General features: G+C 43.6%; 1 protein-coding gene across 2 annotated transcripts in view; it reads left to right on the top strand.

The window, feature by feature from the left end:
- The first annotated feature begins 8,075 nt into the window (after nucleotides 1-8,075).
- DAB2IP (DAB2 interacting protein) overlaps nucleotides 8,076-15,284 on the top strand; it is a 160,383-nt gene continuing 153,174 nt past the window's right edge. The window contains exon 1 of one of the 2 annotated variants that reach the window (XM_040083696.2): nucleotides 8,076-8,438. In XM_040083696.2, the coding sequence (XP_039939630.1) occupies nucleotides 8,321-8,438 (118 nt within the window). In that variant the 5' untranslated portion in view covers nucleotides 8,076-8,320. Of the gene's footprint in view, nucleotides 8,560-15,284 lie in introns of both variants that reach the window. The other variant, XM_040083698.2, reaches the window with a different exon arrangement.

Here is a 15,284-nt window from a genome sequence, read left to right as displayed (position 1 = left end):
TTGAGGATAATAACAGTGGGTAGGGGGTGAAGCAGAGCAGCTCAGTGTGTGAGAAATGGTCTTCACTGGAACAAGAGCACAATAAACAGATTGGCTGATAATGCTGAATACCAGGCAATTTCCTTTTAAATTAGCAGATGGGAGGGAAAGGAATATAAAAGGAAGTAAGAGAAAAAAAGAAGCTAATGATGAATGTTGAACGGGAACAAAATGTTGCCAAGACATCACGAGAGAATGAAGAATTGATGAAGAAAGGGAAATTAAATTGGTGCTTGATACAGGAGCTCAAAGAGCTTTGAAGCCCCGGCTCCGGCGTCTGAGGAGCTCTTTACAGGATCCTGGGACAGATGTGTTTTACTGACATGCCCCTTGTGGCTGCAGCATTGGACACGGGGAGGATTTTGTGCTGATGATAAAAACCTGCAGCAGAAGAGAAGCCCAAGAGGGGATCTCATAGTCTGTGCAGCCTGAAAGGATTTTCTGAGCATCAGGCAAAGCCAGTTTCATCTGACACTAAAATTATTCTATCAAGTGATGGGAACTGATTATAGAAATTTGTTGTATCTCCTTGTCAGAATAAGAAGGCAAACGAGGACACAGCTAAATCAGATAAAAGTAGGCTGGTAAAAAGGAGGGGGGAAAAAAGAGTACTTTTAATTCTTCCAACCATTCTAATAATTTCAGTTAGAACAATGCTGGAAGATTGGAGAGTGTGGAGATGCTAATATTGCCCAAAGAGAGGGGGACACACACATCTGAACAGTAAACAGCGTCAGCAGCTGAGTCTGAAGCAGTTACACACTGCAGCAAGTCAGACTTGATACAGAAAATGAGTAAGTTAACGAAAAGACGAAGAAGCTGTACACACCTTACTGGAGTTTCTAGAGGAGATGAGATGTACAGGAAGATCAGTTATAAAACGCAGCGTGTTCCACCAGGAAAAGGGGGTCTGGAATGATGAATTTGGGTAGAGTAAGCAGAGACAGAATGCCTGGATGTGGAAATCCAACTGTATCAATCACCTGCATACACAGAGAGAGGAACTTGTATATCTAATTTGGGTTTAAGTAGACGAAAACATTTTTCTTTCATTTGTTGTCTTTGTAGCTGCATTGCCTGAAATGCTGTAAGTAAATGTTAATTCGATTTGACCTTCATCTGTGCTGAGCTAAGAAGTATTTCAGGGTAAATGGGAGAAGCATCCCTCACCTGAGGGCTGGTTTGTGGTGGAAGGATGAATCAAGAGGATGGAATTCCTGAATAATTTCTAAAATCCCAAAATACTCTGTAGGAAAGACAAAGGATAAGTCATATGGACTAACTGGAGAAGTATCATAGGAGTCAGGAAAGGAAGTACAGGGTAGATGATTGATTAGTCAGGGTTTTTTGTTCATCAGCATAATGAATAGCAGGTCTGAACCTCCCAAAGATGCCAAGATGAGCATTTTTTTTCTGTCTTTTCACCTTGTATTTCCTCTTCCTGTTGATTTCAGTGAAGTTTTGGATTTTCTAGCCAAGTCTGAAATGAGATTTGCTGGAACTACTTCACACCCACACCAATATCTCAACAATTCTATGGAAACTGGGTTAAAACTGGTTTCTCTGTCAGGTATTTCGATCTGTTTCTGAGGGCTTGGCTCAGGCAGAGCTAATTGACTAAGATCAGAGACTGTGTTCTCATACTTTTATTCTGCCTAAAGCAAGGGAGAATATTGAAAAAGTGAATGTGAAACCAGAAGTTACTGGCCAACAAAAAGGAAGACTGACAGTAATATCCCAAGAAGAGACATTATAAGCTTTTTTTTTTTTTTTTTTTTTTTTAAAAAAAAAAAACCAAAAAAAAAAACAAAACAAAAAAAAAAAAACCATACAAAAAAACACCCCAGAAACAGATTAGAAACCCTAAGAAAAACTAAGCCATCATTTTTCTTGGGTTACACTTTCCAAGTGACAACAACAAACAAAAGTTAGCTCAAAACCTTTGCATTTTGCAATGGGAGTTTCACATAATGCAGGAGCCCATATGGAGTAATTTAGCCTCGAAAAGCCAGTGAAATGAAGAGGCTGCTTGATCTGGAAGGACAACAATTGGCTGAATCTCTAAACTGAAAGGGAGGGAAGGAGGGAAAGACAGGAAACAATAAATGAAGAAAAGGAAGGAGAAGGCTCAGAGCTTTTGAGGGCTCACACTATGTTTTAATGCAGCAGCTTTGTTTACATGCCTAAACACTATCTGGAATTTTTTCTTCTTTCTAAATTCCATGTATTTCTGGAGACAACTCGCAAATGGAAAGGAGTCCAGCATTTCTATACTGTAACTGTGGGTGTATGGGAATAATCTAGTGCTCCATGGACACTGACATTTTAGAGGATCTGCATGTCAGTTTTTTCCCTCGTTTACACTGAGTATGACACTGGTCATACCTGGAAGAGGGAAGAAAAGATGATATTCGATATACAAAAAGATTTAGAAATGCTTCACCAGGGCTACTTTTTCAGCAGACAGTGTTGGGGATTTTGTAGTTTATTTGGATTGTATTTCTTTTAGCCTGGACCTTCACAGAAACATCAAGTGGGGTTTCTGTCCATGTTTCAAGAGTCTGCATGTGATTTCCCCCCATGTTGCTGTGCAGTAAGATCCATTCAGAGCTCCCTTCACTATGAATTTAGCTTGGTGCAAGAAGGAAGGATGAGTAAATTTCAATGCAGTCTATACTTGTAAGATATTGACCCGATGTTTGGATATCCTCAGGATCCTGGTTAAGTATCCGAATGTTTATATGAGTATTTCTCTGAATTGCACTTCCTATGGGTACTTTCACTGGAGTTTTTATTAATGATACATTGATGTTACACCTGTTGCTGTTGTATCTCATTTCCATAACATGGCAGCAAAGAGAAATGCACTCTCCAAGGCTGTCCATCTGCTGAGGCAACACACACTGACCCCTGGGTATCCGGAATGTGAAATAAGCTTTGCAGTTTTTCAAAAGAGCTGAGAAAACAGCAAATGCTTCTTGCTCCTGTTTCTAGGAGACAACTGCAGGAACATAGTGAGGAATCTGTAGAGTCAGCTCGGATCGAATCTCAGCAGACAGCTCGGTAAATTGGGCACAGAACTCTGGGTGTCGCAGACCTTTTGTTATTTCTGCCCAGAACTCAGTTTAGTTTTATTTTCCTGCATTAAACTGCCACTAGGGTTTTACTAAAGAAGCCCAAAGACAATTTCCTCAGTCTGAAGTTTACAGTAGCAGGAGGCAATGTTATATTCTAGTGACCCTGAAAGAATGTCCTGATGTTGTTATCAAGTTTTGGGGTCTTTAAAATATTGGCTACATTTGATTGCTGGTATTTTTCACAGCAGAATATTTAATGTGTGCTCCTTTCATAGCAGTAGCTGTATTTTCTATAATTACTATGGAACCTGTAACTCTGAAGCATTTTGTTGTTTTCTTTTCTTTAGAATTTTGTTTGTTAATGATTACAAGATTTAGTAGTTTGTGGCAGAGATGTAAATAGAGATAAAAGGCTCAGTCTGTTCAGCAAATGGCTTCTGAAGGCAAAGGGAGTTCAAGAAGTGCTGTGTTTTGGGCACATATCAGACACAGAACTGTTCTTCCACCAGAGAACATTCTGATACACCAAACTCCTAATGGTTCACAGCACAGAGCACTGAGGGAAGGTGTGACAGGAGCCAGTCCTTGCACTGATATCCTGGGAAATGTCTTTCACATTGACTCTTTCTCCAACATTGATCTTGCAGTTCTTCACACTCCATTTAATCATTACACCTTTTTTTTTGCATATGCTTTTTCTCTGTGGTGGAGCTTTGCTGAGTTCTGGATGAAAAGTTGCCACCTCAGATGTGTGATTAGAGCATCACCTTCTTCTGAAAATCAAGATAAAAGCCTGCTGACTTAGTAGCAGGAGCATTTGCACAGATAGAATCTTCACAGCTGGAGTTGCTCTGCAACTGGGGCCTCCTGAAGATCCCGGTAATATTTGACCTCTCTAAATGAAATGGTTAAACTGGGAAGAATCTCTTGGGGAGATTCTTCCCCCCCAGTATGAAGTTACCAAGGCTGCATCATTTCCATTTGTGCCTGTGACATATTCAAGCACATTTCTAAGAGCTGTAGTTCAGCTCAAGCAGCAAAGCAGCACAAAAGGGCTTTGGCTGAACTTTTGGAGTCGGATGATCCCTGCACTTGCTGTCCAGGGCAAGATAAGCTGCATCTCAATGAGAACAGCCCGAGCCATGAGCAGTGACTTTGAAAACGTGCCAGGTAAAGCCAAAGAAACTGAAGCTGGTTACTGGGCATGAATTGTTATTCAGCCCTCACAAAAGAGGAGGCTTTGACAACACCCGCGGTAACCTTGGCAAAGGGTTTTGTTAAGCAGGTTTGTGCCTCTCTGGCTTTTCAACCCGCAGGCATTGATTGCTCCCTCCTACATGGGAATTTGTGTTCTGGGAAGGGCTGGGTGGTGGCAGCAGCTGGGGCATCCCGCTGCGCCTTTGCTCTGCTCCCAACAGCCGCCCCCAGCCGCCGCCAAGGAACGGAGCCCACTCTGCTCCCAGGGAAAAGCGGCTGAAACTGCCCTCACTCCCTCCTGTAGAGAGCCAGCCTCAAGGGCTCTCATGTCTCCTTGTTGAATCACAGGATCCTGGAGTCACTGAGGGTGGAAAAGACCTTTAAGATCAACAAGTCCAACTTGGGTTTCTCCCATAGTGGGATACTGCTGAGGATGATGGGTTATCTTCTGGGTGAATGGGATTTTATTTTGAAGAATGGAGTGTTGTTCTCACAATGTCTCTTGGCTGCACTTGTTTATTCAGTATTTCTACTTACTTTTTTTCCTCTAGATCTTTAGGCACCTGGTAGAACAGGAAACAGGCTTTTTATAGACTCTGCTGGCTGTGTTCTGTTGCTACTATACATGGCATCAAGAAACCTGGTCCAAACAGACCTACAAAGGAAACCCTTTCCCCTGAAATAAATCCAAGACCAGTTATATCACCACATGTACACTGCAAACGTAGACAGTATTGCTTAATCTGGAAATAAACAATTACTTCATGATAAAGATTCAGTGCTGATCAAAGTGGCTGATAAAAGAGATATGAGGTGATTTGCCCCAAGCTTTACAGCAAACCAGAAGCAAGGGTCATCTTTCTTGTTTACAATTTCATGTTACGGTGTAAAATAAATGCCAATGTGAGTGATGATTCCATCTGTTAGGAAAAGACATAGGAGTTAGGAACTAGCAGCTCTGAATTCCTCCATGTAAAGTCTGACATATTGAGCACGACTGGAGCCTGGGACGTAAAAGATGCTGAAGCAATCATCATCCAGCCATTAGGCAATTAGATAGAAGTTCTTCTGTCTCCAAACCAGCTATTGAGGGGAATGCAGAGATTCTCTGATTAGACAGTAACAGAAGACATTTAATTTCCGTTGCCATCCAACAATTTCTAAATTCCTTCCTTGAAGAGTCAGCTTTCCAAAACTCTCCATTTTGTGTTCCACTTAACCTCATGGGTATTGCAGAGAACGTGCTCACTGGACTTCTCTTTCCATGCTCATTAGTTCAGTGTGCTTGGCTCATTTCCTAGGATTTGGTCTAGCACAGCCTCTGACCATCCAGCCATTTGTCTGAAAATCATTTCCCTCTTCACTTCTGCAGTTTTCCTTTCAGTGCCTGAGCAATTAAAATCCCAAGTGATCAAAGCCCTGGTCTTCCAACTGTCCCTTGTTTTTCACAATTATGCCATGAGCTCCTTTGCCTCACTGCATGAACTGAGCTCAGACAAAGAAGGTATGACAGTTGCTCAATTGTTAGGAATTGTGAAGAGTCTTAGCCAAAATATTGACATCATTCTGACTTACACATTAAGAATTAATTTTTACTGGGTCTGTAACTAGAGATTAGCAAATCATTTGGATGTCATTAAAATCAAATTGGTTGTCTCAAAAAATCATTGAGGTCTAAATAACTATTGCTTTTCACTTTCCTATCTTGATTTCTTGATCTTAGCTATTCTGTAGCATTCCTGGATTATTTCTGACCCTCCACAAGGAAAGATTTCACAGGTGTTTATTCTTTTCTGGCTCTAAATTGTCTCTATTATGTATATGCAGCATCCGTCTAATGGCAGAATACAAATTGTTTCTCTGTATATAATTTGTCTTGACTCAGATGTTCCTTGCAGAACTATGGGTTCCTTTACGTCGACAGTCCTGATTCTCCAGGCATTTTTAGTCCCTTGTGATCGAGGAGTCAGTGAGTCATAGCCTGTTTGTATATCCCCAAATCCTGAGGTACAGAACAGGCAGATGAGACCTGCTCAGACCTCCTCACCCCCAAAGGGTTTCCAAATCCCTTCCGTACCCATTTTTGACAGCCTGGAGGGATGCAATGTCTCAGTCAGAAGTTAAGACACGTTTTTCCATCAGCCGCTGCTCCTGGCCCATGGACATGACCCAGAGCAGGTGGAGCACTGCTGACAGGCTGTGCCATGTGCCTGCAGTCACCGAGTAGGTGTTTCTGTGGGGAAGGTGGAAAGAGGGAGGTTTTTTTGTTTTGTCAGTGAGTGGGAGAAGTATTGAAGTTGTAAAGAACATCGGGAGCGTAGGGTGCGAGGGGGGAGAATAAGGCTTTGCTGCACTGTAATTTCCCCCGGGGCAGAGATCTCAGAACGGTATTTAACAGGGGCTATAGACTGTGCTATACTTAAAACAAATAGATGGAAATGAGTCTTTCTTCTATTAATATGGCCTAGCCCTCAGGAGCAGTGTTAAAATGGGTTTGCAAGGCACAATTACCGCAGAGTCCTGTCAGGCTGCTGTTAATTCCTCCAGGCAGAGCTCCGTGTTTTGCTGCCTTCAGCCAGCCATTCATGTGTCCGCCCACAGCCCGGAGCCCCCGGCGGCAGCGGGGAGCTCCGGAGCCGCTTCCTTGCTCTGGGAAGGGGGAGCTGCTGAGGCAGGAGCGTTACCCAGGGCTCGAAATAGCAACCCCTGCCTGCCTCGGTGCTCTGGCACCAGCCACGGCAACCCCGAAATGCACTCGGGCTGCTCTAGGTGTTTAGAGCCATTCTTGCCTTGGATTCTGTGAAAAGCATTCTTTTGAAGTGAGGTATGTTTTAATGCCTTAGCTGGAGTATGGAGGAAAGAGTTTGAGTTGTGGGTTCGAGGCAAAATTGATCCTGAAAACTAGATTTGAAGAATTATTTCAGGATTATTGTAACAGCAATATGAATTTACCTTTTGGAGGCACTGCTTGGTTTACAGTTGCATTTTGATATATTTTTTCTGTTATTTTGTGGACATGTCTTCAGAGGAAATGAAATTTTTATTCCTCAGCCAGGTGGTGGTGTCTTCTTCCTCAGCCCTTGTATTGTATCATTTATCCAAGAAGTTCAAAGCATGAAAAGCTGGGAGGTTTCAGCTCCTTTCCTGTGAGATAAGATGTATTTCAGTGCCACTGTCACAGAAGTTTGAGGCACGGGGAGCAGTTGTGAATTACGGGAGGTCTCAAGGAGGTAGTGGCAGACCCAAGGAACAGAGTGAAGGTGACCCGACTCGCAGCGCTGCGATCTGGCTGTCAGCTGATCCGGGCTCTGTGGAGAGACTCTGGTGTCATTTACCCTCCGAGTCCAGCCAAGCTGGGACTCGTCCTTCAGCCCCTTTGCAGGAGCTTTTCCAACGCCAGCCTAGCAGCAGCCCTGGCTTGGCAGAGCGGGGAAATGCAGGACAAGGTCCCCAGCCAAAGGCTGCTGCCGCAGCAAGTTCCGAGCGCCCGGCGCAGCGTCCCGGAGCTGCCTCCCGGTCAGGCACGGGCTGGGCTATTCATTCTGCAAACAGCCGCCTTCCTCCCCATGCCAGCCCGAGGGACACGGGGGAATGGCAGAGTTTATTATAAACTGAGTGAAGGAACAGACTATTGCTGGAGGAGATCCAGGGTTATAAAAGATTGGAGCGGGGGGCGGGGGGGAGGAGGGAGGGAACAGGACATAATTTGTGTTTGTGCGTGAGGGGGTGCAGACTGGTGGCTTCGGCGAGGCATTCCCCAAACCCTCAGGACCTCTGCCTGGTTTTGGTGGGATTTTGTGCAGTGCATCCCGTGCTGTGTCAAAGCCCACTTACTTTTTATTGTATCAATCATCCTCTTTATGCAGCACCACGACTCGGAGAACGCTTGCAGGTCCTGTTCTGAATGAGCTGCGCTCGCTGCCAGCTCAGCCTAGTTACTGCTGTAACTTAGTCTGGGGGATGGGAGAAAAAGGTTGCTGCTACTTTAAATATAATGCATTAAGAGGATGCTGGAAAAAGGCCTGCATGCTGTAATACCCAGCCATCGAGTTGGAAAAGGAGCCAGATGTAATGCAAAAGAAGAAACACAGCCTCTTATGGATGCTGCACTAATTCATAAATCAGGTGAATCAGCTTAGGCAACTGCTGTGTTTTTATGCCTCTGCTGCATGGAGAACTGCATGCTGGATGCTTTTATTTGAAGTAATGGAGCCAGATAATCCTTTGGACCAGGACAACTCCAATGGTAAGAAGTAGAAAACATAGAAGAGAGAGGGGAAAAAAGGATAATGAGAGTGTCTGAGTTACCCATTCTGCTAAAGGCACAGGGGCAGGCATGTGTTTGTACTGTCTTCTGCATGGATAAATGGAAATGAATGTGGGAATGTGCTTCACAAGAGCTTAGAAATCCCTCTGTTTACAGGGTCTGGGGACAAATGTGTAGTAGACTGTTACATTGAGATATTTATTCTACTGGAAGGAGCAGGAAGCAGACAGAATTGACCTGTCTCCTGAGCAGCCTGTGCAGAAGAAAGGGGGACCTGTGCATTCCACCTTATTCAGTTTGGGGGGCTTTTTGCCACTGAGAAAAGAATGGAACTTTGTGCCGTTTGTGCTGTCAGATGTAGCATTTGGGAACAGATTCTTTATCTGCAGAAAGCTTTCCTACAGGCAGATGCATGAGTAATTTACTTAGGAGGATATATTTAGCCAAGGACCACATAAATTCACCCTGGAATTAAAGTCCATGGTTAAAAATGCAGCTATTCCATGGATTTATAGCATTCCACATGCTGATGTTCTGCTATCCAGCCTATTGGAAAGCACACAAAAAAGCATAAATTGAGGGGAAAAGTTGTTTGCAAGTCTTATTTCTCTGTTAGTGGAGAGAATTGGCTGCATTGAGGACAACAAAGTATTCATGTTTATGAAAACAATTTCAGATGGTGGTTTTTGGAATAAATTGATTCTCAACTGTTTAATATGGATTCAGTATCTTCTGAATACAGCTTGAAATCCACTAAATATTCCAGTTCTAAAATAAATATTATTCAGGAAGTAGTTATGGATTTCCCACAGCATATTCTCCGCTGATAAACAGAGCTTCAAGTCCCACACAACTGCAGTGTTAATATCACAGAGACCTAAAACTGTGTGGAAAGAATGTGGTTAAGGGAATGAAGTAACATTTAAACTATGTGAACAGTTGACTGGGCAGATATAAGTGGGTAGCACTGCTTTACTTGGGGCTCTGTGCCCTACTGGAATCGAATTTAAAATAATCAAGGACAGATTTCAGTGGTGTTTCAGATGATGATATTTGCATGAAAATATTAAGAGGGGAGTCTCACACTTTTATTTCTCTTTTCTATTCTATTTCACATGTAGTTATAGTAAATTCTCTGTAGAAGAGCAGCATCTGCCTCTCATGTCTCATACCTCCTCTTAGACCACTGAGACACAGAATTAAATCTCATTTTCTTTACAGCACGAAGTTCTAGGATTTTCAGAGAAGCGCATGCATAGTTTGAGCTGACATTAACAAATATATAAGCAGGTGTTCTTGCCCATCCCAACGTTAGAATCTGGCCTTTAGGAGTCACAGAGAGTGTCTGGGTTCTAAGGGAAATACAGGTTTAACTTTATTTTTTCTAGTATGCTAAATTCCTCACTGAATTTAGAATGGGTAGTTTAAGATGCATAGGTTCTCATTCTTCTCTTACAGACATCTAAAGCATATTCTGTCACATTGTGTAGAAACTTCATTTTCCTGCAAAATATTTGAATAAGTCGGCAAACACGGGGAAGGTTCATAAGCTGAGAAATGAGAGATAAGCCAGCGCTGCTGGTACCAAGGATCTTGGAAAAAACTTCACTGCTTCCCCTTCCTAACTGTGTAAATCCCCATCTTCCTTTTAGTTTTGTTTAAATTACTTTGATTTAAACTATCTCATTGTTATCAAATGGGTTGAACCATTTATTGATCAGAAGGTCAATTCCTTCCCTGTGCTGGAGCTGCGGTACTGCAGGACTGAGGGACTCAGCTGCTGTTCTGAGATCCCAGGCATTATTTTGCATGAATTCAGTAAACAGAAAGTTCTCAGGAATCAGCCAGCAGAGTGCTGTTCAGGAAGATTTGCCCCTGGAGAACATTCCCTTGTTCTGGAAGCAGCCTCTGTCCCTTGGATATCCAGCAGCTCTGGACATGCTGGGAACGGTTGTGCTTATCCCAGTGGGCTGCTCATGTGACAAGTCCTAATGCCCTGGAGAGTGACCATGACTTGGAACTCCTGTGCTTGCTGTAAAAGTGCCTTTTTACCTTCAGGGATGCCAAATCAAATTGCCTTTTCTGCCAGCAGAATGAAGCCCATTCTTTAATTTTTGCTCTGCCTGAGGGTCCATGTGGGTTAACCATCTACCTTAAAATTCAGCCTCAGTTCCTTCTGTGTTGCTTATTGCCAGCACAATCAGGAGATGATTAATGACAGAAAAAGCTATTCTGAAGAATTTATGGCAGTTATGTATTTGAGAGTTGCTTTTTTTGCCTCCTGCAGGCCTTCCATTTGCTTACTAACGTGCATGAATTCAGCTCACAGGACGTTGGTGGAATATTCAAGACTGGGAAGCTGTGTCTCATTTCTTAGCACAGAGGGGTTTTTTGCCTAATCAAATTAAGTTGCCAAGTTTTCATAGAGATTCCTCATAGATTTATTATTGCTTGTAGCCGAAATAGGGAATCACCACTCATGTGGGGGCCTGAAATGAGATTTAACCTGTGTTGGTTGCCTTGACGTAACAGCCCGTGGAATAAAACCATCACCTGTGGGTGAAGTGTTTACTGGATTTTTCTCTGTGATTCTCCAGGGAGGCGCAGTGCATGCCTGCCTTGAACACAGCCTGACGGGCTGCTCTTCATGTGGAGATTTGTGCGGGGGTTTCGGTGACTTTTCTCCTTCTGTGCATGGGATAAAGGCTCACAGAAAGCTACAGGTTTTCATATGGATTTTAAAAATCATTAAAACAACCCCCACATTATTTTCTCCTTCTCCCCCACCCATTATTTTCTTTCCATTCTCTGGAATGCAGGCATGTAGAGAAAGATTATTGTCATTTTATGGTGGCTCACAACTCTGACTTTTTGGCGTGTTTTTTTAATGTACTGGCATGGATTTACTTGATTTTTTCACAAAAAGAAAAAAAAAATTCTTGGAAGAAACTTCCTAAAGAATGTGCTGATTCCAAAACCATAACCCTAAATTACCCATTTCAGAGGGATGACATATCAGAGCTATGGATTTATCTTTTGTACTATAGCCACTTGTGCTCCAAGAATAAAAGACAGCTCAGCAGCTTTTTGCAAGCTGCTGAAGATTTATAAGATATTTTATTTGTGTGCAAACTCTTGAGTACAGAGTATCTATGAATTATGTATTCATTGTGTCTTCTAATTGCTCAGATCTCAGTTTGTACAGCTCTTGTCAACACTGGAACCACCTCTGAGTTTATTCTTTTCTGTGTCATGACAATATTTCTTTGTGATTCGGTTGTTAATCCATAAAGAGTACAAGATTTTTATTAGACTTTTTGAACAACCTTATAGACCAGATCCCAGCTACTGGTTTTAGTGGAATCAAATTCCCTACACAATAGGTGTGAATCGCAGATGCAGATTTTGTGCCTCAAAGAAATAAAATTAAACCATTGTGCTTTAATAACACAAGAATTACAGCATATTTTTTTCAGTCTCTGACATCCACATTGAACCAGGTGAATTACTTGGATGACAGCCAGGCTTGAACTTTGTCTGTTGTTGGTAATTGAGATTCTTCAGGCACTGTTCGAGGGCAGTAATGACACCCTGGCCTCAATGACACCTTGGTGTGCATTAAAAATCACACCTGATATAGGAAAACAGAAGCAAGGGCTGGGAACACAGAATTTTTTGTAGGTTATGTGTGGTAGCAGAGTTGAGTGGGAAAGCTCCTGGGGAATGGGAGATCAAGGATAAGCAGGGTACTGGATAATGGTTTGTAGATGCATTCTGCAATTTCCAGGTTGGAAATTGAGTTGGGGGCAGCCATTGCATGCAGTGGCTTCCTCTCTGTCCCTGCTGAAATCAGGAGAAGAGGGCAGAGCCAGTCAATCAATGAGCATCCCACTGGATTATGGGCATTTAACAAGGGAGAACCACCCAGATGGAATCCTGAAGGAACATTCAGTGGATGGAATGTAACCATCCATACTTGGAGGTGCTGGAACAGTCATCTCTTGGTCCTTTGGAGCTAAAGAAAAGGGCCTTTTCATAGTCAGGAAAATTCAAGGCCTCTTCCATATTCCTCCTAAAAGAGAGGAACTTCAGAGCGTTGTGGGGGAACCCCCCAGATCCATCTCTTCCACACAGCACTGCCAGCCTCTTTCAGAACTTTCTACATCAGCCATAGCTGGAAGGAGAATTGAGCATAACCAGATGGAATGGAGGAGTGCACAGGCAAGGGATTTCCTGGGAGTAGAGATGAGGAGTTCCAAGCAGATATTTGATGTATCAAGGTGTTTATAGGTGAGAAGCTTTTAACTCACTGAGGCTCTGGTAGAAGCTGACAGGAACTGGAGGAGCCCAGAAGGAAGTGTCCTTTGTTAATGAGATCTGAAGCCCACATTTTGACCCCGTGGGGTTTCTGAGCCCTTCAGCCAAGGGTTGTTGGGATGCCATGGATGTAACTCAGCTGTTGGCCAGGAGCCTCCTCTGCTGGGTCTGCCCAGAGATGGATGGGCGTTGATGCCTCCCATCCTGGCTAACAAACCCACCCTACAGACGGATGTACAGAATAAGGAGTTGCTTACCCTGAGCCAATGTTCTTTAGGATGTCTGATCGGGACGTTTGCCCGGGAGGTTCCTCGGGGCATACACAGGGTTATCCCAGCACTTAGAGCATTATGGGGATCATGTTTGGATTTAGATGTGCTTCCTCTCCGAGCATCTCCAAGGAACCAGCACATGGAAAAGCTGTAATTGCCGAGCATTCCTCCTGCTGGTAGAGGCTCAGAGGCCCAGCAGATGCCTTGCTTGGTGAGTCAGTTGTCAAAATGATTTTGGCTGCTATGGAGCTTGGTGCAGGGATCAGAAAATACCTGCCAAAATGAGGCTTCAGAAAATGTTTGTTTTCCTAGCAGATCTAGATATGCCTCTAGTTTTGTTTTGCACCTTTAAATACTTCTCTAGCTGCAGCTGGAGGTTGGTGGGCAGCTGCGACAGATGTTATAACACGAGCCCTTGTTCTTTGTGCTGGAGCTGCTTGTGTGGGTTTGTTTGCTTAGCGTTGGGTGGGCAGGACCTGGCTGATGGAGCAAAACGATGCCTCTGGATGTGGGTCCTGCTCTGGATCCTAGGGAGAAACCCTGATACTTGGTGTTTTGAAAATAGGAAAGCAAAATACAAACAGCGTTCTCCTATTTGGTCCAGAATGAAGAAAAATAAAAAAAGGACCAAATAATAATAACAGTAAAAGTTAGTCCAGAGTTCACAAAATTTTATTGTCTCTCCGACTGGCCCTGTGTTTGCAGAAGTGTTGTTAGAGCCTTTCTCCTGGCAGGGAGAATATCCCTGAAGAGTTTTTCACCATCCATGTGTCAGACAGGAATGCAAAGGATCAATTTACAGCCAGAGACAAAGATCTGAAAATGTCCGGGGGGACCTGGGGGAATGTTTCTCACCCCAACTAGTTTCTGTGATTTAAGTGATCCCACTTGCCCGACTGCAGCCTGTGTCCAGCTTTGCCGGGTTCAGCCCTGAGCAGCAGCAATAAAAAGGGGGTCTGTGACTGCAGCAGAGCTGGGGCAGGAGCACCAAGCCCAGCAAAAGCTCCTCGCAATCACTCCTGCTACAGAGCTAGGGAGAATTCCAGCGTGTTGTGGAAAGCTCAGGAGTGCACCCCGGTATTCCAGGGAGAGCCCGGGTGCTGTGCGTGTTTCCATGAGTAACTTGCATTCTTTAGCAGATCATCCTTTATTATTGGGTTGCAGCTGTCAGAGAAAACACACATTGAGCTGAGGAGTTGTATTTAGAAGTGCCCTCTGGATGGGATGGTTTGGAAGCTGCACAGAGCAGTTGGAAGTAGTTTCCAGTTCAGTTTGGCCAGGGTTGGGTAATGGTTCTACTTTCCCTGAAAGTTGGGAGTCATTTTTATTTCATATATTCTTAGTGATATTTGTTTTATTGTCATGTAAAGTTTCCTGGTAAACTTCAGGCAAAACCAGAGGATGTATTAATCTGTTCCATGTCATTTGCAACATGGGTCCGTAAAGCCTTAATCTCAGAAATATATATTGATGTATTCAGCAGGAGATGGCATGAGGGTTTGTTTGAACTGTCTGGAAGAGCACGCACACAGTTCACCCTTTGTTTTGACTTTTACAAATGTTTGTTGTTTTTAGGACTGGGAAAAAAAATGAAAGAGAGGAGGTTGAATTATCGTGACTTTTAACTCAAGATGAAGCAGATCACACAAATTCAAGACACAGGAAAAGTAATCAGCAGTTCAGATTTAGGGAAAAAAAGCAGGTGCATTCAAGTTGAACTCAGTGCTGAGCACACTGAGGGCTGCTGACCCGCCTGCCTGTGCCTCTGCCGAGGAGAGAGGCAGGTTTTATTTTCCCTGCTTATTCATTTTCTGAGTCATTCATCTTGTGCTATAGCTATTGAAAACTGTAACAGAGTCTGGGAAGCACTTGGCTTTTGAGTGCTGCCTCCTGATTGGACTGGGGAATGCTGCTGTTCGGGAATAATGTGTGAATACCATCTGCTCCGAGGAGCCGGGAGCCTCGGTGGATTCTGCTGGAGAGGCACCTTTAGCCAGGACTCCAGGCAAGGGGAGCACGCCTGCCTTCCCTCTTTCTTAGCCCAACTTAGAGCTGGCACTGGATTTCCTTTCTGTTTCCCTGTGGAACTTTTGTTGTGTTTTGCCTGAGGGCTGA

The sequence above is a fragment of the Hirundo rustica genome, chromosome 20 (assembly GCF_015227805.2).
Source record: "Hirundo rustica isolate bHirRus1 chromosome 20, bHirRus1.pri.v3, whole genome shotgun sequence".
NCBI classification, from domain to species: domain Eukaryota; kingdom Metazoa; phylum Chordata; class Aves; order Passeriformes; family Hirundinidae; genus Hirundo; species Hirundo rustica.
This window is presented reverse-complemented; position numbering and strand designations above follow the sequence as displayed.